General features: G+C 37.3%; 1 protein-coding gene across 2 annotated transcripts in view; it reads left to right on the forward strand.

The window, feature by feature from the left end:
- LCLAT1 (lysocardiolipin acyltransferase 1) overlaps positions 1 to 27,172 on the forward strand; it is a 179,940-nt gene that overhangs the window by 49,085 nt on the left and 103,683 nt on the right. For both annotated transcript variants that reach the window (XM_059405379.1, XM_059405380.1), the window contains exons 2-3: positions 13,102 to 13,270; positions 22,117 to 22,315. In XM_059405379.1, the coding sequence (XP_059261362.1) occupies positions 13,106 to 13,270; positions 22,117 to 22,315 (364 nt within the window). In that variant the 5' untranslated portion in view covers positions 13,102 to 13,105. The remainder of the gene's footprint in view (positions 1 to 13,101; positions 13,271 to 22,116; positions 22,316 to 27,172) is intronic.

A 27,172-nucleotide genomic window follows, 5' to 3' on the forward strand; every position in this document is an offset into this window, starting at 1 on the left:
TCTTTCAATATTATTTTATGCATTATAATGTTCTGAAAACTACTCCTTGTTCATCAGATAGAGTAGTTCTACCAACAGTTTAAAAAATCCTATAAATATTAATTTCTGATCTTAAGTCTTCATGAGCTTCTGTTATCAAATATTTTTATTGGCATTCATATTAATTTCTCCACCTGTGTTTTTATTAATGGCAAGAACATGCTACATGAAACACTGTAAAATACATGGAGAGATTTCAAGGATCATTCTCCATCTGTTATTTATTTTGATTTTTGCAAGTCTAGGGAAAAAAAGGTCACAGAAGTAATGTTTTAATAACAAAACAGATGTTCCAGATATTAACCCTGTTGTTATTTATAAAAAATAGACTTTTACACATGAACCAAATCTCATTTTCTTTCAGAAGAAGTTAGAAAAAAATGTATTATACGTTTGTAACATTCACTCAGAATTCCCTGACATAAGAATAACAGCCATGTTTATGAAATTCAGTCTGAAATACCTTCAATCAAGATTATTTGATTCCATTCATATTAAAGTATTAAAGAAAAAGATATCTCAAATATTTTAAAAATAAAGCCTGGTATAAATAAGTACAAATAAAATAATATTATAATATGTAATATTTTTGCCTTTCCTTACAGTATTTTATGGATTTTTTGACTAAACAACTTAGTTTTTTCTAAAGTAATAGTGTTAATATGATTTATCCTTGGTTCTGCCTCATTGCCTAGATACTTGATAAATGTGTTTTCATAAATGACAATTACACAGTATAGTTTCTGGAGAGTTAAGAATGTCTCCAGAATTCCTTTACAACAGAAGATCATTTTAGGCTGCTATTCAGTTGTTTTTCTAAACCAGTAGTGTCTTAACTTTCTTTGAATTTCAAACCCCTCTGATACAAATTAGGGAGTGTCTCTTTAGAAAAACACACTTACGTAAATTAGCATACGATTTTAGGGGATTTATGAACCTTTGAATACATCCCATGAACCATCTTTGGGTAAACTGCCCTTTGTTTTGTGAAGAGTAAATTGAAGAAAGGAAACATTAAATTTTCTTCTTTTTCATTTTGCTTGTATCAAAAGAAAATTACTGTGAATGATAGTTGACTTTATTTGACAAAATGGTAGTGTATTTTTATTCGGTTTATATTAATTTGTAAAACATCTTTTATTAAAGATGATAATTAACTACATATTTTAAAAATAATGTGATTGGTTTGCGTTTTTTTGAGGAACTGTAATGTGTGAAACAGGAAGGAATACATCTTATTCCTTGTCCAGTCAAAACACTTGGTAGATGCTGCCCTGGAACAGTAGTATTTTATACCTTCTAGTGAATACCAGTAATTTACATTAGAAAAGACAAGTTACTGAGGTCAGAATGTCAGCATCTTTTACATATGAAAAGCACTGGGCCAGTGTTTCAATATTATGAAATCCCCATTTGATGCTGCTTCTTAGTGGCTGACTCTATCTTCAGTGGTTTATTATTAATGGGACCTCTCCAGTCCCTTAGTATAAGAAACCTTGGCTCGTTTTTCCTTTTGAAATAAACATAACTGGGATTTTTTTTTTTTTTTTATACTGTGAAAATAAGTCTGTGCACAATTAAGAAGAAAAATCACAGTGTCAGTATGCAAGGATAGTCACTGGTAACATTTTGTCTTGTGTCTGCGAGGCTTTTTTCTGTTCAGTGATTGCGTGCCGTCTGTCTAGATTTTGGTTGCCTGTTGTACTCTGGCTTTGCTTGTATATGCTCTTTTTTCTAATTTCTGAGGTGGTAATTATTCTTATAATTTTTCTTTTCCTTCAGCATTCATGGCTGCTAGGATAAAATGGTTAGAGTTACTCGTATCTTGGTAATCTCCCAGCTAATAACTTTTTATTTTTTTTTAAATAATCCACATACTGTACAGTTCTCCCATTTCAAGGGTAGCATGCAAGGTAGTGGTTTTATTTCTTTTTTATTTTAAAAAGACTTTATTTATTTATTTGACAGACACAGCGAGAGAAAGAACACAAGCAGCGGGATTGGGAGTGGGAGAGGGAGAAGCAGGTCTCCCCCCCGAGCAGGGAGCCCCATGTGGGGCTCCATCCTACGACCCTGAGATCATGACCTGGGCCAAGGCAGAAGGCTAACAACTGAGCCACCCAGGCACCCCAAGGCCGTGGTTTTAGAATGTTCAGTTGTGCAGCCATCACCACTGTCTAATTTCGGAATTTCTTCTACCCCCCACTCCCCAGACAAACTTCATACTCATTAGCAGTCATTCCCGTTCTACCTGCCTCCAGCCCTAGGGACCACTAATCTACTTTTTATCTCAATAGATTTGCCTCTTCTGGACATTTCATGTAGATGAAGTCATACTATATGTGGACTTTTGTGACTGGCTTCTTTCACTGAGCATTAAGATTTTCAAAGTTGTCCGTGATGTAGCATGTATCCAGTGCTTCATTTCTTTTCTGTTGATGGCCAAACCCCTTTTGTTTATCCCTTTATCAAATGAAGGACCCATTTGGGCTGTTTCCACTTTTGACTTACGAATGGCACTGCATCTGTTTTTATGTGGCCATGTATTTTCATTGCAGGTAGGTGTATATATATCTGGGAGTGGAGTTGCTGCTTTTTGTGCTACTGTAACATTCTGAGGACTATAATAAGTAATTTGACCCAGAGATAGTCTCCTGAATATCAGGTAGGAGGTATAAGAGAGTTGTACTAACCAGTCTTTCTGAAAGGGTTTCATATAGTAGTGTTCCACTTAGCGTGGGTGTACGTGGTTTTAACTTTATATCTTACAAGGAAAGCTCATATAACAACAGGAAACTGTTCAAATATGATAAGTGGGCTTGCCATTTACACAGAAAAAAAATTAGTGGCATTTTCATTTAAAAAAATGCTTGCTGTTAATAATTCATTTTGTTTGAAACAATTTGGAAGAAACAAAACCCAACAGAAATCCTGAGACTTTCAAAAACATTCTCACGACTAACCCAGTCACTGCACGGTGTGCACCATGAAGATTTTTGTTGAGAGGTAGCCTGTTTGCCTTTCTTTTTGTCCTAGCTTGACTGACTGGTATCCTTCTTCTAAGCCCAGCCCTCGCTTGCACCTAATTCCTTCTTCATGTTTTAGTTGGTTGCCTTAGCCATCTATGATTCTTGTCTAATGGAAAGAACACTGAGCTAGCTGGTGACTGGAGTTCGGAGGTCTTAGCCTAGCTTCAGCACCACCTGCTGTGCCCACTATAAGAGCGGGTCAGGCCTTTCTGCTCCCCACTTTATTCATCGGTATAGCAAGAGGATCATCTGTGAAATTGAAAGATGTTTAAAGCTCAGTGATCTTAAGTCTAGCTCTAGACTTACAAGATTTTACAAACTGGTTGTTGAATTTACTGATTTTTCATGAATTTGGCATTTAGTATATACTTTCTTGTATTGCTTCCCTCCCGTCTTTTCAAATGTGTCCTCTCTTTCAACCTAGATGATAGGGCCGAGGAGGGTAAAGGCACTATTCTTTGTACTACCTTGCCTGAAGATGGTTAGTGTTTAATAGCGCATATATTATTTTATATGAGTTTTTAATGACTGGAATGACTCTAATTGGTACTTATTCCTGTTTAAATGATCAGAATTAAATGATCAAAATAACTTGGTATATTTAGACAGCTATTTTAATTTCTTCCTTTTTCTGTCTTTTTAAGAGTATGCTTTTGATTAAAGTAGCCATGGGGAGAGTCAGAAGTGAACATTCTGTTTTTAGAAACTTTTAAAATAGCTGCTTTCTGCTAGAACTTCATCCTCATGAGATTTTTATACACATATATTCATGGGCTCGTATTTTGTGTATATGAAGAGTTTCAGGAAACTCCTTGCTTGCTTTCTGACAGCTGTGGACTTCTATCGCTTAGTTCTTTGCACATTTTACTGGTTAGCTCTCTGTCTCATGAAGAGAACAACAGAAGAGGAGCTTAAACTTCAAGTTAACAAAGATAAATGCTATAAAATAAATAGATGGTGGTTTTGAGTGACTTTTGGGGGTCTCTGTGCCTTTCTGATTTACCCGGAGTACTTTATCATTCCTATCTCAATGTATGTCTTTAATTGTGGCTTTTAATTTGTGAAACTTTGAGTCTGAAGTATGACAAGCAGTAATGCTAAGAGGTTTTTCTACCTCAGCATTTAATCATTTTAACTTTGATTACGGGACCATGGAGCACCAGGCATTACTGACATGACTGACAAGGTGACTGACTTTGGCTACCCTGACGTTGACATTGCTGCCTTTTTCCTTCCTCCTCTTCTGTTTCCCTTTCCCCCTTCTTTCTTTTTTGTATGTGAGTATCAAATGGAAATGTCTCTTTTTAAAACATTACAGAAAGGTCTGTTTCTCCTTAACTACCATCCTTAGTCACAGCCTCTACCATCTTCATGGAGATGGCCATGGAAACGTGTGTCCTTACAGACATACTTATGTGTATTTGCATTCATTTATATAAATCATATAGCCTAGAGTTTTTTTCTTCTAGGGGTGTGGCTCCTCCCTTTCAGAAATGGTATCATAGTCTTTTTCCTTAGCAATACATCTTGGAGAATTGTTCAATTTAGAAAAGACAGCTTGATCTCATTCTTTCTACCTGCTGCCTGGTGTTTCCTAATGTTGGCTGCACCACTGTTTAACCCTTCCCCCATCAGTGGACATTTCTGTTTCTGTTATTTTGCTTACAGACAATGCTGTGGTGAAGCATCTTTGTACATGCAGTTTAGTATTTCTCTGGGGTAAATACTGAGAAGGAATTCATGATGGCAGATATATTCAAAATTATTATAGCTTATATGTGTTACTATAACTCATCAGTTTGTCCTCTGAAATTTATACTTCTAGTGATAAGAGGAAAGACCAACAAATGATTTTTAGAATATCAAAGGCAAAACAGACATTTTTGCCAATCTAGTGAGAAAAAAAATGGTTATTTTGTTTTAATTTGCATTTTCTTGAGACTAGGTTGAGCATTTCTTTTTTTAAAATTTATTTATATTAGAGAGAGAGAGAGCGCAATCCCATGTGTGCATGTACAAGCTGGGGGAGGGGAAGAGAGAGAGAATCTCAAGCAGACTCCCTTCTGAGCACAGAGCCCCACGTGGACTTGATCCCACAACCCTGAGATCCCAATCCCAGCTGAAACCAGAGTTGGACATGCAACTGACTAAGCCCCCCAGGGGCCCGGAGCATTTCTTTATGTGTATTGACTATTTGTATTTTCTTCCTGAGGACTGCATACATATAAACAATTACCTATAAGGTATCTAAATTACTGCATATATGACAGTTTTTGGTAAATATTTCTTCGTAAATATTATTAAAATATACATACAGAAAAGTACATACATTACAAATGTATAGCTCACTGAATTTAATAAAGTGAATACATCACATGTAACCAGCACCCAAATCAAGAAACAGAGTATAACTAAAATTCCTGAAGCCCTCTGGTGCCCCTTCCAGTCACTACTGCTCTGTACCTCCCAGATAACCATTAATGTTACTTCTAATCTTATAGTCTATTTTTTCTGTTTTTGAACTTTAGATAAATAGAATCATACAGTATGTACTCTCTGCTTCTTTCTAGGTGTTAACTTTTAAATACATTTTAAGTAAGTGAATTGCATCAGGATTTAGAGAATTATGTTTGAGTATTTACACAGATAATTTCTTCTCACTAAACTTTTTTTTTTTTTTTAAAGATTTTATTTATTTATTTGACAGAGAGAGAGAGATCACAAGTAGGCAGAGAGGCAGAGAGAGAGGGATGCAGGCCCCCTGCTGAGCAGAGAGCCCGATGTGGGACTCGATCCCAGGACCCTGGGATCATGACCTGAGCCAAAGGCAAGGGCTTAACCCACTGAGCCACCCAAGCACCCCATCTTCTCACTAAACTTTAACAAGAGAAAATTGTATTATTTTAACTAGATGTCCTTGTGTGGTGCTGAGAACTCTCAGTGGACCCTCTCCCCACCAAAGGGAGTTAGCAGACTTGTTTACTGAAATCCAGTTGATTGTTGAAAGTTATTCTTGCTTCATTTTGAGTAGATCTAACTGAGGTTTGACCCCATCTTTTCTCGAACTGTCTCTTGTGTTTATTAGAATAGGTAAACTGTGGTTTTATTTCATCTAACTAGATGATCTTAACCAGAATGCTTACTTATCTTGCACCTTCTTCTAGTATCTGGGAGAGTATCAGTTGTTTTGAGCTGCTTTAGGAAGAGTGAAACTGTAGTTTTTCTCTTTCCTGTTATCATCTGTGTCCTTTTCCCAAACAGGTAAATGTACCAGAGCAAACTTTGTATGTTATCCTTTCAGCTTCCTCTGCCTGCCTCATGAATGCTGAGATGATATGGAAAGGTGTTATATGTTCTCTCTCTTCGGCTTATTTTTGTTAATTTGTGCCTTTTAGTAATTTGCTTATTAAAAGAGTATACCTTTTTCGGGGTGCCTGGGTGGCTCAGGGGGTTAAGCCTCTGCCTTCAGCTCGGGTCATGATCTCAGGGTCCTGGGATCGAGTCCCGTGTCGGGCTCTCTGTACTGCGGGGAGCCTGCTTCCTCCTCTCTCTCTGCCTGCCTCTCTGCCTGCTTGTGATCTCTGTCGAATAAATAAAGAAAAATCTTAAAAAAAAAATAAAAGTATACCTTTTTATCTTCAGCTTATCTTGAACATAAATTCTTAAGATATCTAGTGCTTTCTTAACACTATAGTAAACACCAGTCTTTTTAAGTAAAATAAGTAAAGGCGAATAAGGTTACCAATGGTGACAGTCTTTTAAATTTATTTTTTTTTTAGTAGTCTGCTGCCTAAAAGGATAAAAGACATATATGATAATACCAGTGAGAATAAAAAGATTATAAGAGGAGAAAGAAATAATAATAACACAGATCTTTGCTTCTGGAATTGAATGTTAAATTTAGCCATGAGTTTCTTTTGAGACTCGAAAAGAGAACAAATACAGTTCTCATTGGGGAATTAAGCAGCAAACCATTTCATCAAGCAAGACAGATGTGTGTATGTTACTAAATTCTGAAAAACGCAGAAATGTTCATCCGAATCAGGTCATGCAAATTAATAGGCATCTAGGGATTTAAAAATTTTGCTGGATTTAAAAGAAATTAATCAGCTCAAACATATTTCCACTTATGTTTATGAAAGAACTAAATCAGTGTGATTGTGTCTGGGTGTGAAGTATTCATCTAGCTTGCAAGAGTAGTGGATAAAGAACATTATTCTAAGTGTCATTATTGGTGAACATATAAGTAAGCACGATGCTTAAGAAATAGAATATTGCCAGTATTAGAAGTCTCCTGTGCTCCCCCTATGACAACTATTATCCTTTTATGTTAGTCATTATTTTTCTTTAAAATTTCATCGCCTGTGTGTATATTCTTCAATGTGTGTGTGTGTGTGTATGCATTTGAAGTAAGCATAATCTGTCATTAGATGAAGGCTTCTAGAGGTACAGAATCTCTAGGTAGTAGCCTGATCTGAGTGTCCCAGAGCATTGACCAGATCCATTTCTGGGGAAGGTCGTGGGCAAATTCATGCATAAATGAGTCCTAAAAAACCACAGTCCATGGCTCACCACAGTCATGGCATCTGGCTAAACTCTGCAGGTTCTGGCTCTCGGGTAGGAATATATTTTCTGCTCCTAATTCTCCATGCCCTCCCTCTGTCTCTCAGGAGTAGGTCAAAGCAGAGTACTTACAGTAGATAAAATGAGTGTCATCAGCTGGCCTGTCGGAATTTTATCAGAATGTGTTTAAGAAGCCAAGTGTAGATTAGAATCTGTGTCAATGTTCATACGGGTATTCTGTCCTTGGTTCAAAAAGATAGTCTGCTTAGGAGCAAGGAATTTGGTGATAACAGCTTTCAGAGGGTCTTTCTTTTAAGCCAGCCATCCCTTATTTGGACTGGATACCTTCTCTGTCTTATGCTTGATTATCATCTTAGGGTCTTCCTTCATCTTGGAGGTTCTCTTGATCTCTCACCTTTGTGAGATCTCTTATTTCCCATGTTTCATCTCTTTGTTTACTCCTTTAGGAAACTCATCATCAAATAGTTTCTTGAAAAAAGATTGTATGGGAGGTTATTTTGAGATTCTGCATGTATGATGATACTGTTCTATTAGCCCTACATTTGGCTAGATGGAATAATTTTCTTGAGAATTTTGTAGGCATTGTTCTGTTTTCATCCTGCTTCTGGTATTGCTGTTGAGATCTATCTCTACTGAGAAGTCCAAAGCCAATCTAAGTTTTGATCCTTTGTACCTGTTTATATCCTCTGTAGATGTTTTGTAGAGTGTCCTTTTGTCTCCCTGTCCTGAAAGTGACAGTGCTGTCCTTTGGTGAGCAGGCCCTGATAATGTGGAATGTCACATTCACCAGTTTGAGAGAAGTTTTTGAATTATTTTATTGCTGATTTCTTCAGTTCCTCGCTTCTCTCTTTTTAGCACTCATGATTTGCATATGGGACCTCCTGTCTTGTCTTGGTCCTCTAATACTGTCTTTACTTCCCAGCTCTTTATTGTCTTGACTTTTGGGGGGATTTCCTCAGCTTTATTTTCCAACTCTTGAGTGTTTAATTTTACTTCCAGCAGCTCCTTTGTTTTCTGAATGTTTCCTTTCTTTATTTAACGAAGAACATGTTTTTGTTTACTAGAAGCAGTATATGTCTTTCTGAAATGTTAAAGATAGTTTTCTTCTTTTTGAATAGTTTTTTTCCCTCAAGTATACTTTCTTCTTAGTCTTTAATGTCATGGTTAAGGCCTTTCTCTGATGGCTCATTATCTGCTCACAATAAAAAATAGGGGACTTAAGCCAATTAGGAGTTTGTATGTAGGTGAAGCTTCCATGAACTCTGGGCCTCACTGGAGGGTGATTTAGGTGGACTATTTATTCAGGAGCCCTCAGTGCTTCTGTATTTCATCTTTCTTCGCAGTTCTATCAGCTCTGCAGAGAAGTGCGTTCCAGTAGTCTGCCTAGAGTTGTGCTGTTTGGTCCAGTGGCCACTCACCATGTTGAATGAGTGGTTCTTCGGCTGAATTAGCCACACAGAGCGTGACTGTCATACTGGACAGCAAAGCTACTGAACATTTCCATCACTGCAGGAAATTTTATGGGAGAGTGCTGGAGTAGGACTGAAATCTTGTTCCCAGCCCCTGGAAAGCCCAGTGAGGAAAGGCTGGGTCTCAGGTTCAGGATTCTCTATGTGTGTGGTCACTTAATCCCACTGTGTATCCCCTAGTCCAGAAGGCTAGTTTTACTTTCTTCAGAGAAGATAAGGCCTAAACAGTATGCTTAATAACTCTTTGTCACTTTCATCACTCATTTACTTTTTGGCCTTTAAATCTTTCTGGTACCCGTTCGTCCACTGCATTTTCTGGGAGCGCCCCTGGTTAGAGGTTCCTTACCTCTCCTCTGTCAGTATGGACAGTTTTAGGGAACCAAGTCCCTTACTCTTTAGCTGTAAATACCACTGATATTGTTGATACCTTACTTTTTTGACTCCACTGTGCATCTAATTTGCCCCACCTTGTGCTTATGAGGTAAGTAAAAATAGAATAAAGGGCCACTGAGGTTCGGATATTGGACCGTTGACCAGATATTATTACTACCTAAATGATTTTTTTTTTTTTAACCCAGTCTTAGAGTAATCAAATTTTGAGTTTCAGGAAAATTTTGGAGTATTTACATGTTAAGGACCTTTTAGTTGCTCATGAATGATTGAATCTGCAGGCATTGAATATGTCACTGCCAAGAGCCTTCTGTAAAGTGCCTGGCAAATATTAGATGCTCAAAAGGTAGGCCTTCAAGAATTTTCTCCAGCCTCCCCATCTGTAAGCATCCAGATTAAGTGATGTGGTCGTGATCATCAAACTCTTGCTTTGTGGGAGCTGGGTCAGATGGTCTTGGCTCACAGACCACTCTGCTACCAGCATCTGTCAATGCTAGGTTTTTGCCAACAAATTCCATGTACCGCCAGTTTTAAAGGGAAAAGAAGCTCTTTAAGTTTTTAACAAAACCAATCCATTCACTCCTTGCATCGATGCCTATATGCACCATTAGCTCTTATCCCAAAATAGGAGTCCTAGGCCTTAGGTTTTTTCTTGGAGACATGTCAGAGGTGGTGTTGTTGGCTCTCCAGGCCTGGGTGTGTACTTTGTCCCTAGGACCTGTGCTGTGGTGACTCTTGGAGCTCCCCACTGTGTACATTGTATCTCATGAATATCTGATGAGTTATAATCCCCTGCTTAAGTGGTGCTGTTTCAAATTTCCGTGACTCTGCATGTTTTGTTTTACTACCTGGAATAATCTTTACCTTCCCCAACCTCACATCCTCCAAGAATCCAATGCATTTTTAAAATCCCTTTTAACAGAGTTCCTCTGGCCTTCCTTTGCTCTAGTCTTACCACACCCGGCATGCCCTGCTCTATCCTCTGTTGTGGTGTGCAGCCGGTGGAATGGCAGCTGTTTCTTAATCTACCTGTTAGACTCTGGGAGCAAGGCTAGTTACTGTTTCAGCTGTGAGGTGATTACATAAGGACATTTTATGAAGGAAAGGAAGTTTCCTTCCTGAGTAAGAAACTATAGGTGTCTGGGCTGTGGGTTTGTTAACCCATCTTCTCACCCCCACCTTGCTCCCCGTTTGGGGTGCTTCCAGTTTTTGGTGGTTATGAAATGAATAAGCTGCTGTGAACAGTGGTATACAGGTTTTCATGTTGCCGTAAATTTTCATCTGTCCTGGACACTCAGTAGTGGGGTTGCTGGGTTGTATTATGAGCGCGCATGGGACGTTGCCTGCCGCCCTCAGTCTGTGCGAACTCTTACTCTGCAGCATCCTCGTTAGCACTTGGTATCGCCAACTTTTCTATTTTGTTTTGTCTTTTTCAATTTTAGCAATTCTGAGTAAGTGTGTAGCCGTCCTAATTGTTAACCGTGGTTATCTGTGATACCTGTGAGAGTTGGAAGTAGGCAGAATGGAGTTGGATTTAAATACAGAGCCAGGGAAGGGTTCCTGAGAAGGCGATTGAGAGACTGCGAGGTTTATGAGAGCTTGGCATGTCATACCCACAGTGTTGTCCCCAACTGACGAGCACAGGGCCTTGTGCCCACAGTAGGAATCTTTGTGTGTTTATTGAGTCATTGAACAAATGATCCAGAGGTTAGGGAAACCTCTCTAGGGAAACCAGGAACTGGATGGAAAAGTAATTTTAGGTTAGACTTGGCCTGAGTAACCCCAGTATGTTCATGGGACACGTCTTTTTATTATCTGCGCCTGTGTTTACATATGTGTTTAGAAGCTGACTCAGGTTTCTGATTCCCAGCCCCTCAGTGGGAGGGAGGTGACGTCGTATCTTGGTAGAGAGTGGAAGGCAGTAAAGACTTGATCTATCAGCTGGTTAGGGGGACTTAGGAAAGCAAGTCATCGTGATTCTCGTTCTCCCCTTTATCGCTATAAAATGAAAAGATTTTATTAGATGATATCAGTATCTAAAGGAACTACAATATACATAGTTAAAGGAGCTTAATCACATCAGATGACAAATAGTTTAATAAGCAAGGAAAAAGCATGTCTGAGGCTTTGTTGGATATGAACAGAGGGGGTGTGAGCCCAGCTTTTCAGGGAGATTAGGGGTAAGTGTCCAGACAGCTAGTGAAGGGCTTGTGGGCAGAGACAAACAGAGCAACAGAGGTTCTTAGAGGGTTTCAGGTAAAGGAGCAGCACTGTGGATTGTCTTTTTTTTTTTTTTTTTCCCTCTGGTTTTAAAAAAGCTTTCCCATAAAGACTGGGGACAAGCTGCCCAAGTGTCTTCTTTCCGTGCAAAGGGCCTCAGAAAGCGAGGCTGAGGGTGCGGAGTAGCAAACACCGTCCTGGGCCCTGGGCGAGTCAAGTGTTGGGCCCCTGCTCTTCAGCGGTCTTTCTTTCCACCCTCAGAAGTTTAGATCGAGAGTTTAGCAGAAATCCAGTTCTCAGATATTCATTCTCTTTGTACTTGGAAGGATGTTGTACGCATACTGTCAAGTGCTGGTAGAGGTTTAAAAAAACTACTCCATGCCCGGATAAACTTGAGTCTGTGTTAAGGGATTCAACCTGTTTTATTATTTGTCTGACATTTATGAAAGCACTTTGACATTTGAAATTTTATTTGTTGCCTGTTCTGAATATTTAAAAGGAATCACAGGTTTTGACCACTGGAATACCTTTTGTAATATAAAAATTTTAAAGCCATTATTGTTTTCATAATTTTAATGATTCTAACAGTTTTATTATACCGAGGCAAACTATATTTTTGCTCTATTGTAGTTTAGGTTATAAAATCAAATGTGTGATTATTTATTTTAAACTGTGTTTCCAACAGTTTATTTTAAAATGTCAATTCTAAGTGTTTCTGGTTATGAAGACACTGAAAGTAATCTTTTGGCAAATAGTTTAGGAAAGCGAGGAGTCTGACTTCTGCTTTATCTTTCAGCTTATAAAAAAACAAACAAAAAAACCAGTTTAAGATGAGTTGCCTAAAGATACTACTTTTAGGTTCTAATGTGAAGGATTAATATTTCTAGGTTTTTAAAAAAATTTAGTGTACTATAAAATTGCCAACCCTTTTAGGCAAAGTCAGTCTTAGGAAGATGTTCTGTAATTCTTGGTCCATTAAGTCTACTTTTTATAGTAGGATATAAAAAATTTTGGAATATTTTAAAGTTTGTAATGAGTCAACTTCTACAGTTTTTTGTTAATACTAATAACCAGTTAAAAAAACAAATATATTTGTTTATTGTATATTTGTATATTTGACAGCCTTTTTTTTGTTTTAAAGGTTAGACGTTTATTCTGATAATATTGATTATATTGATTTCTAGTGTCCTGGAAGTTTGTTAGATCTGTAGGACATGTATGAGGGTCACCTTTATGGTATTGGAGCTCTTATATTTTTTATTCGAGCCTTTTCTTTAGCCCTGTATTCAAAGATTATTTTATGTTTTTCAATTTGAGCAGTTACATGTATAATAACAAAATACATTTTTTTTTTTTTTTGTATCTTTCAGAATCATGGTGTCATGGAAAGGGATTTACTTTATACTCATTCTGTTTTGCGGAAGCTTTTTTGGAAGCATTTTCATGCTGGGCCCCTTTTTACCTTTGATGCTTGTAAGCCCATCTTGGTATCGTTGGATCAACAACCGCCTTGTGGCAACCTGGCTCACGCTGCCCGTGGTAAGTCACATGTCAGATAAGGAGACGGGACCAAAGTAGCCCAGCTGACCAGTTTTTATTTTGTTAGAGGTGGATTTAGTCAGATGTTAAAATAAACATAAATCCTTTCTGGAGGAAATACAGGAACTAGAGAGAATTAAATATAATTCATGTCCTTGAAGTAAAATATCTAAGAATCATATCCAAAATTAAAAGCTTCTTTTATATTCCTCATGAAGTTTATTTTCCTTCATCGAAAATGATTACATAATTAGTTTTGTATTTCCATTTATTTTACAAAATAATAGCAAAAATTAACATTAGATACACTTTTTTTGAACTTTTGATATTGATGTGATTGATTTAATTCTTCTCAGTTAAAACAGAATTTAATAATAAAGTGGTTTCCCATCTGAGGGCTAGAGTAACAACATCTGTAAGGTAAAAGAACGCACAAAATGTATAATAGATTCTTGGAATAGACAGGTATTCTCTGCAAGGTCAGTGCATAGAGCTCTGAGCGCAGCTCTGTGATTCTGAGCTTGGCAACGCCCTGTAGGGTTCCAGTCCATCCTCCTCCCTCGTCTGGATTGAAGCTGCTTCGGCCCTTCCCTGTGGCTGCTAGTCAGTAGTGCCTTCTCCAAAAGTGGAGTGACACCATACATTGCCTTTATCTTGAATAGGCTCTATTTCCTGAGGCTGTTCTGCTCCTTTTTTTTTCCTGAGCAACAGCTAGAACTTAATGTTACTGGGTTTATGGACAGCCATGGTGGGGGTGATGAGGATATACCAAGAGGGACTCCTCTGCTTTCAGTTGCTGAAGGATCTTTTTCCATCCTTGTCTTTTGAACTGTGTTGCACGTTTCCCCTCAGGCAGCCTGCCCTTGTCACATCTGTGGAGGGGAATGTCCACTAAAGCTGTGGACTCCTCAGGTGGAGTTTGATGAGGGGCTGTTTACAGTGCACCCTTTTCATATTTTCAAAAGGATTCCTGTGGTGACTAGTTTTAAGAATTGAATTTGTCCTTTGTCAAGGGTTAATTTTTAAAAAAATTATTTAGGTATGTGTTTTATGAAATGTGATAGCGTTCGACTAAAAGTAGTGTCCCCTATCTCTCCCTGTCCCTCCCTCGTCTCCTCTTCCCCCTTCCTTTTCTGTATTTGCACTTAATCTATAAACACAAAGAAAGGACCGTAGCATAACTGGTAGATGGTAAATAACTATAACTGGTATGGTTGCATATTTAATCCAGATTAAGGAGGAGAATTGCAAGATTGTGTTGAAGGGTAATGATGGTCATAGCTGTTAAGCACTTCTGTGGCAGATACGGTGCTATTAATAAATACTTGAGGACGCCTTCATTCCAGGCACCACTATTATCCCAAGTTTACAGAAGAGGTAGAAGCTTTGCAAAATTAAATGATTTGCTGAAGGTCACATGCATAAGCAGAGCTGAGATTAAATCCAGTTTGCTGCCATTAGAGCCTTAGGTGATAGGAAAACCTTGAAGGATTGGTCAGGGTCACATGGTACTTGACCTTCCAGTGGTAAGAAGTTCACTGGGACCTCCTGACTGTTTCAAAAGAAGAAAGTTTCGAGTTCTTTCAAGCCAGGGCATGCCTCAAGGGAAAAAATTTTGAGAAACTGTTAACTACTCATAAAATCAGTCTCAGTGGCATGATTTCTCGCAGTGAAAGAGGAAGGTTGGTAAGGAATAGTCCTACAAAGCCTTCGAGAAGCCAAAGACGGAGGTTGCTGAAGTACCTGGAACAAGGATGTGAAATGAGTTGTGCAATATTCTCTCCTCATCTGTTTTGAAAGAAAATGACATGTATGTATGTATGTCAATGTTTATGTATATGGTGAGATATGTGTGTGTTGTGAACACAATTGAGTTACAACCTAGGGACCACATAATGTACCCTTAGCCGGTCACAGTCCACCCAAAGTTCATATTTACCACCTTGCGTCAAATGGAAGAGTCGGGATCAGGTAGGGCTTTCATGCTCGCCTCCTCGGTGCTGCTGCTGCTGGCCTGGTACATCCACTTGCACAATAAACTCTAGGGTGAGTGTTAAAGCTTTTCCCTTTTACTAGTCCCGTGTCTTTCAAAGAAATAGTATGAGAGAATATAGTCTTATATTTATCTAAGTATTTTCCATTTATAGTATTCTTTATCCTTTATTAGAGTTTCTGTCTGGTATCATTTCCTTTCAGCCTGAAGAACTTCCTTTAGCTTGTCTTGCAGTGAGGGCTCCTGTGGATTAATTCTGTTTTCTTTTAGTTGAAAATTTCTTTATTTTGCCTTTGTTTTTGAAATTCTGTTTGCTGGCTGTGAACTTTATGGGATGACAGTTTTTCTTCTTTCCGTACTTTAAAGTTCTACTGTCTTGTGGTCTCCCTGTTGTTGATGAAAAGTTAGCTACCCTGTATTTGCAGCCCTTTCTGGCTGCTTTCAAGATTTCTTTCCCTGTTGTTGTGTTGTTTTTTCTTTGCTTGTTTTCAGCAGTTTGGTGATGATATGCTAGGTCTAGTTTTCTTTGTTTATTTTGCTGTGTTTCATTGGGCTTCTTAGATCTGTAGCTTTGCTTTTTCCACTTTGGAATGTTTGGGGCTTATATTCCCTCATATTTTCTTTTTCTTTTTCTTTTTTTTTTTTCTCTGCTCCATTTCGTCTCCCCTCTACTTCTGGGACTGCAGATGCGGGTGTGGTAGATGCTTACGTTGCTGTACAAGTCACCAGGTTCATTGACCCTCTCTTCTGCTGCCTCTATTTAAAATACCATACTTTCAAGTTCTAGAATTTATATCGGGATCTTTGTTGGTTTCATTACATTCTGAGCTTTCTCATCTGTTAATTCATCATAAACTTATTTTCCTGTAACTTAGCTGAGTGGTGAGTTTTCAGGGCAGGAAGCGACAGCCACCTTCCCTATTTTTTTTTTCTCCTGTAGGAAGTACATTGCATCAAATATTTGTAATATTCTTACATATTATCAGTATGGATACTCCTTATACATTTATGTAAAAATTCTTTTCCCCTTCATAATAGAAGGAAAGACTTTTTTGGTAAGTTTTGTTAACTGTTGTTTATGTCAAAAGTAATCAGCAGGATCCTGGACATTTCATCCAGCAAATATTTATTAAGTGTCCACCATGTGCCAAGCCTATTGCTAGAAGGTGATGATAAGCTGGACAGATAGGACCTCTGACCTCGTGAAGGTAATAGTGTTCTATCTAAGCCATCTTGCCTGGTTGTAGATACACACAGCTTGACTAGTTTGTCTTTCATTTGCCTGAGAGACTGCCTCCTTTGCTAGATGACAGAAGGTGACTTCTCAGGCCATGAATTTTTTAGAGGTAGATTTTTAAATTAGCTTTAAAATGATGTCCATTGTTTCATTGTGGCTTTCAAACAGACCATTTAATACGGAATACTCGTTTTTGTGGTGCTGCTTACCCACTAGTAGTACTTATTTACAAAATGAGTATTTCTCCATCAAATATCATATTTATATTAAGTAAAATAAGCACATAATGCCCAGCTCACATAAGCTTAACTGTCATAAGTACATATTTCTAAGAAGTCCTCTACAAGCTACCTGAATGTTAACTAATTTCATTTATGTCACTATAAACCAGAGACATTTCATTTTGAAAACTTTCAGCTTTTTTCAAGTTAATATATAACTTTTTAAAGATTTTTATTTTATCATCTGTAAAATAAAGAAACTGGAGTAGATGATCTTTTGAGAGCCATTGCTGATTCAGCACTGTGTATCTGATTCTAAAACGTTTAGAGGTAAATGATTTTTTGATAATGATCATACATTGTTTTACATTTTATTTAAAGTCTTAATTTTTCCAGTGTATAATCTTTTGAATATGAATCACATTTTTGACTACACCCTTCTACCAAAATCTAAAGGGTTTTGAAAATTTTCTTGTAGTTACTACGTTGGTAGGAATCTTTGCAGTTGCCATGCTCTAGTGTCCAATCAGTCTATTTCCTCGAAGAGCCAATATAAGTGGAGTGCTTATTGGTACAAACATTTGATTTCAGTACTGACCTTACCACTTTCTAGTCATTTGAACTTGGCGGAACTACTTAGCCTCCCTAAACTTCTCTTTTCATTTGAAAAACAGGGGTTCTAATACTGCCTACTTCCCTCAGGCTGTTATTCTGATGAGCGAATGAGGTAGTGAATATAGCTTTTTCAGAATACAGTGGTTTGATTAAGGTAGAACTTTATTCATCCTCAGGACCACGTGGGCAGGGTAGCTCTGCTCCCATGTCATTCAGGGACTCAGATTCCTTCCATCCAGCCTGGCATAATAATATGGTTGGGACTGGTCACTACCACTTTTTTGCCCCACTCTGCAGGAAGTGGGTCTGGGAGGAAATCCAGAGCAAGGGCTTTCCTTTAAATCAGTGAATTACAAAGAGCACCTGTTTCTCTTGCTCATGCCGTTGGAGGGAATGGCTGACGGCTATAATAACATCCGGGAAATACCATCTTTCCTCTGGGCAGCTAGGTACATAACTAAAATCTGTTACTCTGGAAGAAATGCTGGACTTCACTAAACAAATTCTGCCATAGCTGCTTCTGCTGTCACTCTTAGTTCTGGTACTGTCACACAGCATTACACCATACACTATGGTACAAGTCTTCATACAACTCCAGGTGCATGCCTACTGCATGGTGGATGAGCGAAGAGTGGAAAGATAATATGTGTGTGTGTTTCTTTTTTTTTTAATCTAGGGTTACCCTTACCCCTGTTGAAAGTGAGAGGAAATGTGAGTGGTGCTATATTGAGTGTCATTCTTGTGTTTTAAATAGCATGTAGACCAATCACGTCATCTGATGGTCAGGTAGAAAAAGCTGTTCTAGCATTCTTTAGAAAAAAACTGAGCTGGATTTATTGATATGTACTGGTCTCCTGTGAGGTACATTTCTGTGAGATTTTCAGTGGTCAGTTTCAGCTATTCCTGACTTTTGCTTTGAGAACTTAACACGCAGAATTCAACAACCATCACTGTAGTATTAAATTAGTATATATTTGAAAAAATTTCTATTACCTGTTTAACTCACTGCCTTGCTTATGATTAAGGGCATATCAAGCAGAGTATTTCAGCTAAGAAATTTATAGTTGAATGCCTTACAGCTAAGTCACAAAAAATTGTCAGTGTCTTTTATGATCTTTTATTTCATACTTTTACAAGGTGCTAAAGAAGTTTTTATTTCGAAACAAATACATATATATTTTTTTTACTCAGAGGGAATTTAGTCTTTTCTCAGCTATACATGTACTTTACTTTAAGCAATTCCAAACAATTAAAAAAAAATGTTCACTAATAATAGATTAGGTAAATGGATTTAAACAAATTACTGCTTCACTGAAATAATCATAAGGCGATCTTTTTTGTAAGCATCTCTTATGCATTAAAATGATTTCATTGACAAGATTTTTCTTCTCTTACCATTTTTAAGGAGGATTTTGCATTTTAAATGAGGTCCCCCAGTAAAATCTTCTAGAATCTTAGAGTTAGGTGAGACTTAGAGGTCACCTCGTCTAACCTATCTGTGTAAGAATTCCTTCCAGAACAGTCTGCAGAGTGACCATTCTCTCTTGGTACATCCCTACAGCGGGGAGTGTAGGTCTTAATTCATTTCATTTTCAGACAGTTCGTTCAGCATAATCACTGTTGTCAAGATCAGACTTTGCATGCGCCCAGAACACTTTTTGCTTCTCAAAGTTGGGAGTCTTTCCAGTGGTCTAATCGTAGCTGAATTATTTGGGGTTCTGTCCTCTCACCCTAGTCATGACTTAGGAAGTTAGAGATCATTTGATAACTCCCCACGTAGGAGGCAAGTCTCTTCCACAGCCTGCTGATTACAGTCCAGTCCTAGAATAAAACAGGTGTTCAACAGATACAGGGTATAGTTTCTACCTAGACTGCCACTAAGAGAAGGGATACTGTGATGAATGGCTTGGGATTGCAAGACTTTAAATAGCTAAGGATTTGAAGAGCTGGGCCTAAGTGAAGTCTGAAAAGCCCAGGCAGACTAGAAGAAGGGGAGCGCCACAGAGTTGTTTTTACCTCAGACTAAATAAAGATTCATCGGAAGGATAAATGAGAGCTTGGGCCATGATGGCAAAACTGATTCTCTGTGATCATGAAGGGGAACCTCTCATCTTTGTGTTTTCAGACACGGTAGAACACTTTGAGGTAGTGATTAGTGGTCTATAAAAGATCATCAGAAATTGCTTCCATAAACCATTATTACATTTTATAAGATTAGTTTTTCTTCTATACTAGTTTCTATTCTAGACTAGGAAAAAAGACAGTATTCTCACATTTTTTTCTAGAATAGTTCTTAATCTGATTAATCAGTTTTAATCCAATTATTTGAATTCTGCAGTTTAGCCATGTTATAACATTATCTCTCTGTAGTAAATATTTGTAGTTCTGCCTTTGCAGGAGCTGTAAATAACTTGACTAGATAGGTCTTGTCTGGTATTACAAATGATTAATGTGAGTTTGAGATCTAGGCTGTCCAAAAGGTTATATATAACTTTCAGGCATATTCTGATGAAGTGCTGGATGGCAAGGGAGAGAATGCTGTATGATATGCTCCTGGACAAATAGTCTGGATTTATTTTGACATTTGGGATCCACGGGATACATGTATTAAAAATTGCACTTAAAAGGTGAGGGTTGAGGTTTGGGATTTATAGGCTTTAAGATTTTTTGACTCTTTTATGTGGCACAACACACAATTAACAGTCAACTTCATCTTTCTACCAGTTAAGGGAAGGGCATCCTGCATTTTAGTTTTTTATAAAAACTGTAAAGTATCCTTTGGAAAATGAAGTGGAGCCGGACCCAATTAATAAGCCATAGATGGTGTCTTCACACATGTCCTCTGGGCTGAGACATGTAATTCAGTGATTCATTTTGGGAGTTGATGGTCCTGTGTACTTAGAAAGAGAGAGACAGTTTCTGCTGCGGGTCCAAGCCTAGAGGACTCTGCCGTGGCTCTCTATCAAGAAGTCTACCTAGGACTTGACTTTCCAAGACTTTGGAGTGGGGGTTATAATTATTTGAGTGACCCTTTTGAAAATCAGATGAAAACTACAGGCATTGAGCAGAATACCTCTGTATACATTTTCCGGAGGTGTTCGTTTTTATTTACTCCCTGAAGGCCATACTTCTAGGACTTGATGTCAGCTTAAACACCCATGCCCTAAAGTGAATCTCAGCTCTGGGAAAGTAACTTGATGGGATCTGTGGGATATCGTTTTACTCTGTTAAGATATTAACACTCTGATTGCATAATTCTTTGGACATAAAACATTTCTGACTTTTCCTTAGCTAATATTCCTTTTAGCCTTTTTTTTCTTGGTCCTGTGTTTATTTTGAAGTCCTGTTTTTGTGAAATGCAACAAATATAGCCAATGTTTGTAAAACATAAATGCACACTTTAAAATAATCTAGTAGAGTGTAGCTATCAACCAGTTCAAGAACTAGAGTATTGGAAGGTAGGTGGTTTGCCAGAGGGCTGAGAAGTAACAATCATCTCCTCCTTAATAGAAGCAGGCACTAACCTGAGCTATAAGATAGTCGTTCCCTTGCTGTTCTTTATAATTTTATTGGCTATATATTTACTCCTAAAATATCTTAGTTGCGGTCTGTTTTAGGAAGTTTTATATATGGCACTTTTTGTTTGTTTTGCTTCTCTCAGCTGTTATGCTAGTGAGCCATCTCTGTTGTTGTAGATACCTGTAGTTCGTTTACTTGCATTATTGCTCCATATTCTGTTATATGCTGTACTGCAGTTTATGTGCTCAGTACTTCCACAAAGGTTTTCAATCCCTTTTTTCCATTAATAGTGAAGTCATATTTTATCTAGTAAATTTTTTACTTAAAAATTACTAGAAAATTTAAATAAGAGATTGAAATTAATAATCAGGTTTTCTTATTTTCTGTTTTTTTTTCCCCTCCACAAAACCAGTATGTAATATATTTTCTTCTAAATATTTATGTGCCTGCTTATCAGAAAAGTTCCAAATTCAGTAAATACTTGAGCATCTTCTAGGTACTGGGTACTGGGGCTGCAGAAGTTTATAAACATATAGTTATTTTATCCTTTATATTGCTAAACAGATATGTGTATGTGTTTAAAAAGATCGTAATACAGAAAGGTATAAAATGAAAATTTTGACTTTCTGTCCCTCAGCCCTATACTCGGTGTTAAATTTCCTGATTTTCCTTTCTAGAAAGTAATAATGTATCTATAGCCTTAAGAAATTACACAGTGAAATCTTCTTTCATGTCTTTTACACTTTTTTCTTTCTTTTTTTACACTTTTTTATTTTTAAGGTAAAATTATATCCTGAAGATTTCAGTGAAAGTTAGCATTTCTTTAATTAAGAAACTGTCAGAAACCTAAATTAATAACACTAAAAATATAAACAGTGCCTTTGTATTCTCATTCTTTGAGATTAACTTCTTTTTTCAGATTATTATAGAAGCAATAATCTTTTTTAAAAAAAGTTTTATTTGACAGAGAGAGAGATCACAAGTAGGCAGGGAGTCCGGCAGAGAGAGAGGTGGGAGCAGGCTCCCTGCTGAGCAGAGAGCCCAATGTGGGGCTCGATCCCAGGACCCTGAGACCATGACCTGAGATGAAGGCAGAGGCTTAACCCAGTGAGCCACCCAGGTGCCCCTAGAAGCAATAATCTTGAGAAACACTATGCCTTTGACTTATTAGAAATCAGGTTTATTTACAGTACATGATATAATTTATCTATGGGAAAGCATAACTTTAAATTGTTACATGTCTATATTATTTATTCCTTAGGCATTGTTGGAGACCATGTTTGGTGTGAAGGTGATTATAACAGGTGATGCATTTGTTCCTGGGGAAAGAAGTGTCATAATCATGAATCATCGGACAAGAATGGACTGGCTATTCCTGTGGAACTGTCTGATGAGATATAGCTACCTCAGATTGGAGAAAATTTGCCTCAAAGCTAGTCTCAAAAGTGTTCCTGGATTTGGTAGGTTATCACAAATTATTTTAAGTTGGTCATTCGTTTAATATGTTACTTCCTGACCCCTGCCCTAAAATTACAGAATAACTTGTTAAACTCCACTTAAGTATTAAAATTATTCCCATTTTTTCTTACTAGCCTAAAAACATCAAGCACAACTGACTGTTTTAATCTCTTTTTTGAAATATTTAATGTTGAGAAAAGAAGCTCCTTTCAAGGAGGTAGATATGGTCCCAGAGAGACCAGCACTTGGAAGGATACCAATTAATAGTTAAGTAACTTTTTATTGTATGTAATGCTTGTGGTAATTTAGGCCAGAAAAAAATGAACTGACTCATTCAAATTCATCTAACAAATATTAATTGCTTACCGATTGGTTCTTAGCAGTATACTAGTTGCTGGGATTTTCTGAACTTTCCCAGTCCATAGCTTCTTTTGTTTTTGTTTTTAAGTTTTCATTTTGCTGGTTTTATACGATATTAAAATTCCTAGCAGTACAGCATATTGTATGGTAGAGAAGTAGGGGTATTGCAGCATGGCATGTTACACCTTAATCTCCTTCTTCCATTTAATATGAAATGGGGTAGGGAGCAGACTAAATTTGTATTCAAACCAGCTGTTCACATAGGGGTATAGGAAAACTCCCTGACAGCTTTATCTCTTATATCTCTTTTTCTGTGGTTTACACAATGGAACATTGATTATTTGAATTCTTTGCCTTCCAAACTATGCCCTTGTCAGTGTACTGAAATGGTTGAGGGTTTGTGAGGGCAAAAAGGTAGGTGTTGGCCTCAGAATGGACTAGTAAAGAGGTTTGTACTCTCAGGACAGTCCGATTTCTTACATGGCAACTAACTTCCTTTAGAGTTAATATCATAAAACTAGCATGAAACTACAAGGCATTTTATGACCTCAGAATTCATATAGTGTCACATCCATGGTATATTATTGATGGAAGCAGTCACTATCTTCAGAGATCTAGGGGGAGAGGACAGACCTCAGTTTTTTTTTTTTTTTATAAAGATTTTACTTATTTATTTGAGAGAGAGAGAATGGAAAGAAACAACATTGGTGGGGGGGCAGTCAGAGGGAGAAGCAGAAGCTGAGCAGGGAGCCCGATGCCAGACTCGACCCTGGGACTCCAGAATCATGACCTGAGCCAAAGGCAGGTTCTTAACCAACTAAGCTACCCAGGTGCCCACAGACCTCAGTTCTTGATGACAGAAATGTCAAAGAACTTACCAGTATTTCTAAAGCTGCTACTTTCCTGAAAGGACTGATCAAGAAAGAAAGAAGGCACATGTTACCAGTAGCAAGAATGAGGATGTCTTGTTTATTGTTCCTGATTCTACATAAAATAGAGTAACAGAATATTAAAAACTTATGCAAATAAGTTTGAAAATTTATATGAAATCAGGAAATTAGGTACAGAAAAAAAATGCAACTGATAATTCTGTCTGAACAGTGAAGAAAAATTGAAGCAGTTTTATATCTAATAAAGAGATTAAATCCATAATTAAAAGTCTTCTTACAAAGGTTTTTATTTATTTTTTTATTTATTTTTTGCTTACAAAGGTTTTTAGAGGACAATGGCAGCAGTCTGATTTTTCTCAGAGTTAAAAAAAGTGATCAAATAAACAGGAAATAAAAACGTGGATCACCCATCTCTTCAGAATGACTAGGAAATAAAGAATATCATAACCTTCTAGTTGTCTTATAGATAAATAAATTCTAAAGGCTTAAGAGTAGAGGGGCACAGACAAGTAAGAAAAAGCACAAGCTAAGGCATCCTCAAAAAGGAAAAGTCTAGTACTAAGTTCCAGAATACTGAACACAGGTCAGGACATAATGGTTCTCAGCACATGATATAGGGAAATGATTAGAAAGACAGTGGGATGTGAAGAGGCAGCCTCAGAGAACCATTGTTTTTGAAGAAGAGTCAGTCAGATACAAAGAGAAGAGTTAGCTCCCCACAGAGGTGTGGCAGTGAGGAAAATGAGGAAATTAAAGATTATGCAGGAATAAAAAAGCTTGCAAAAAATAATAGCCTTTCTTCACCCCCTCCCCCAATACACCTATAAAAAACTGCCATAAAATAATTTTTTAATCTATAAAAGAAATCTCTTAGGTGGAGGGTGGAACTGAAAAATCCAAAAGCTACACTATAACACAATACTATCAACTGAATGAAATGTCATCAAATAAACATTTAAGAGTATGGGGGGAAAAAGACCACTTTGAGAAATACGAAGAACAATAATAGTCAAGAAAACAAGAAAAATGTAAGGGGAATCGATTGAAGTTAAAAAAAAAAAAAAAAAAAAGACAAGAAGGCAAAGTCCTATCAGAAATGTATAGGAAAACAAAGAGAATGAAAAATGAGGGGAAAAAATTGTCAAAAAGTAGTTGAAATGGAAGGAAGTCAAAGGATGTATGTAATTAGAGCCCTTAAAAAAGACACTCAAAAGTATAACCCAAGAAAACATTCTGGGCATAAATGACATGAGAGGGGCTTCCAGGATGACAGCATGAGTAGCTCCACAGACCCCACTGCCTAGTGAGATGGTGAAAATTTCTAAAACAATGAAGTCTCTCGAGATGGTCCCAAGGTCATACAGCAAATGAACATTTATTCAAGAAAGTTACCAAGATTTGTTAAGAACAATGAGAATCTGTGGTATTTGAAACAACACGTTTTCTTTTCCTTCCACTGTCAGTCAGACAGAAACTCCACTCCAGACTGGTACAATCGAAAAAACATGCCTCCTTCCCTCTCTGGCTTCTCATTAGATGGCTTTCTTCCACAAGTCCTTACTGTCTTCACTCGAATAACTTCATATTGATTATACAGTGACTAGGCTTGGTTTTCAAGAAAGCAAATTAAGCTAGAAGTTGCTGGTAAAATAAAAATTTTATATCTGCATATGAAGGAACAATGAATTTGAAGTACAAGAAAAGCAGTTGCATTATCATTTAATGCCAAAGTTTTATTTCTGTTTAATATAATAAGTAATATATTTAAAACCTCCATTCTCCAGTTAGGTATTACTTTGACTCGAACCTAAGTACAGAATATTTTATCTCTTGCTATGAAATTAACATTTGAGCCAAACATGTTTAGGCAGGCTTTAGGAACCATTAAATTTTCTCTTAATGTCATATATACTATTTTAACTTGATTGGCTGCTTGATTGGCTGGTCCATGTTTAATTTGTTTAAGAACATACATTAAACTATATAAATAAAAAATGAACATGATGAGCATGTGTGGGTCATGCTACAGCAAAGAGGGGAAGAGTAAAAATGTAGAGCTTTAGAATGTGTTCTAACTTAAGTTGCTACTAACTTAAGACTACTTATATTTGTAACAGTCTATGTAAGTCTCTTGGTAATTACAAAGCAAAACGTTGTAGTTAGAAAAACAAAAGAGAGAAAGGAATTCGAGCATACCAGTGCAGAAAATCATCAAATCATAAAGGAAGGGAACCAGAGAAGAAGAGAGAACCAAAGACCTGTAAAATAGCTAGAAAACAATGAACACAATGGCAGTAAGTGCATGCTTATCAATATTTACTTTAGATGTGCATGGACTCAGTTCTCCAATTAAAAGACATTGTGGCTGACGTGACCCATCTATATGCTGCCTAAAGAAACTCACCTCAGATGTAAGAATACACACAGACTAAAAGTGAAGGGATGGAAAAGAGAATCCATGCACAGGGAAACCTAAAGAAAGCTAGATAGACTAATTAAGAGACAAGGTCATTATATAATGATAAAGAGGTCAATCTAATAAGATAGCAGTACAGTAATAGTGCAGGACTTTATTATCTTTTTTACAAGTTTTTTTTTTTTTTTTTTTTTTTTTTTTTAATGTATTTACTTGAGAGAGAGAGTGTGAGATAGAGAGCATGAGAGGGGAGAGGGTCGGGGGAGAAGCAGACTCCCCACTGAGCAGGAAGCCTGATTTGGACTTGATTCGGGGACTCCAGGCTCATGACCTGAGCCAAAGGCAGTTGCTTAACCAACTGAGCCACCCAGGCGCCCTGTAGTGCAGGACTTTAAAACCCACTTTTAGCAATGGATAGATCATCCATCCAGAAAAATCAATAAGGAAACATTGGCCTGAAATGACATGTTAGACCAGATGAACTTTGCAGACATATAACAGAACATTTCATCCAAATTCAACAGAATACATATTCTTTTCAGGTAACACATGGAAACATTCTGCAGGGTATATGTCAGCTGTTAGGCCAGAAAACAAGTCTTTTTTCTTTTTTTAAATTCTGGGTAGTTAACACAGTGTAATATTAGTTTTATAGTGATTCAGCACTTCCCTACAATACCCGGTGCTCAACACAAGTGCACTCCTTAATCCCCATCTCTTATTTTACCCATCCCCTCAACCTGCATTCTGCCTGGTAACCAGTTTGTTCTCTATAGTTCAGAGTCTTGTTTGGTTTGCGTCTCAATAAATTTAAGAAGATTGACATAATAGTAAGCATCTTTTCTGATCCCAGTAATACGAAACTAAAAGCCATTATAAGAAGAAATCTGGAGAACTCATCAATTTGTGGACATTGACAAACTGGTTTCTCAGGAGTATGTTGTTTAAAGAAGAAATCAAAAGAAAAATACCTTGAGGCGAATGGAAATACAACATACCAAAAACCAAAAAACTTCTGGGCTCTGTGGCAAGAGCAGTTCTAAGAGGGGGAAATTCATAGTGATAAAGGTCTACATCAAGAAACAAGAAAGATGTCAAATAACTTTACACTTCAAGGAACCAGAAAAAGAGGAACAAATGAAGCCCAAAGTTAGTACAGGAAGAAAATAACAAGGATCAGGTGCAAATAATAA

The sequence above is a fragment of the Mustela nigripes genome, chromosome 7, assembly GCF_022355385.1.
Source record: "Mustela nigripes isolate SB6536 chromosome 7, MUSNIG.SB6536, whole genome shotgun sequence".
Classification (NCBI taxonomy): Eukaryota; Metazoa; Chordata; class Mammalia; order Carnivora; family Mustelidae; genus Mustela; species Mustela nigripes.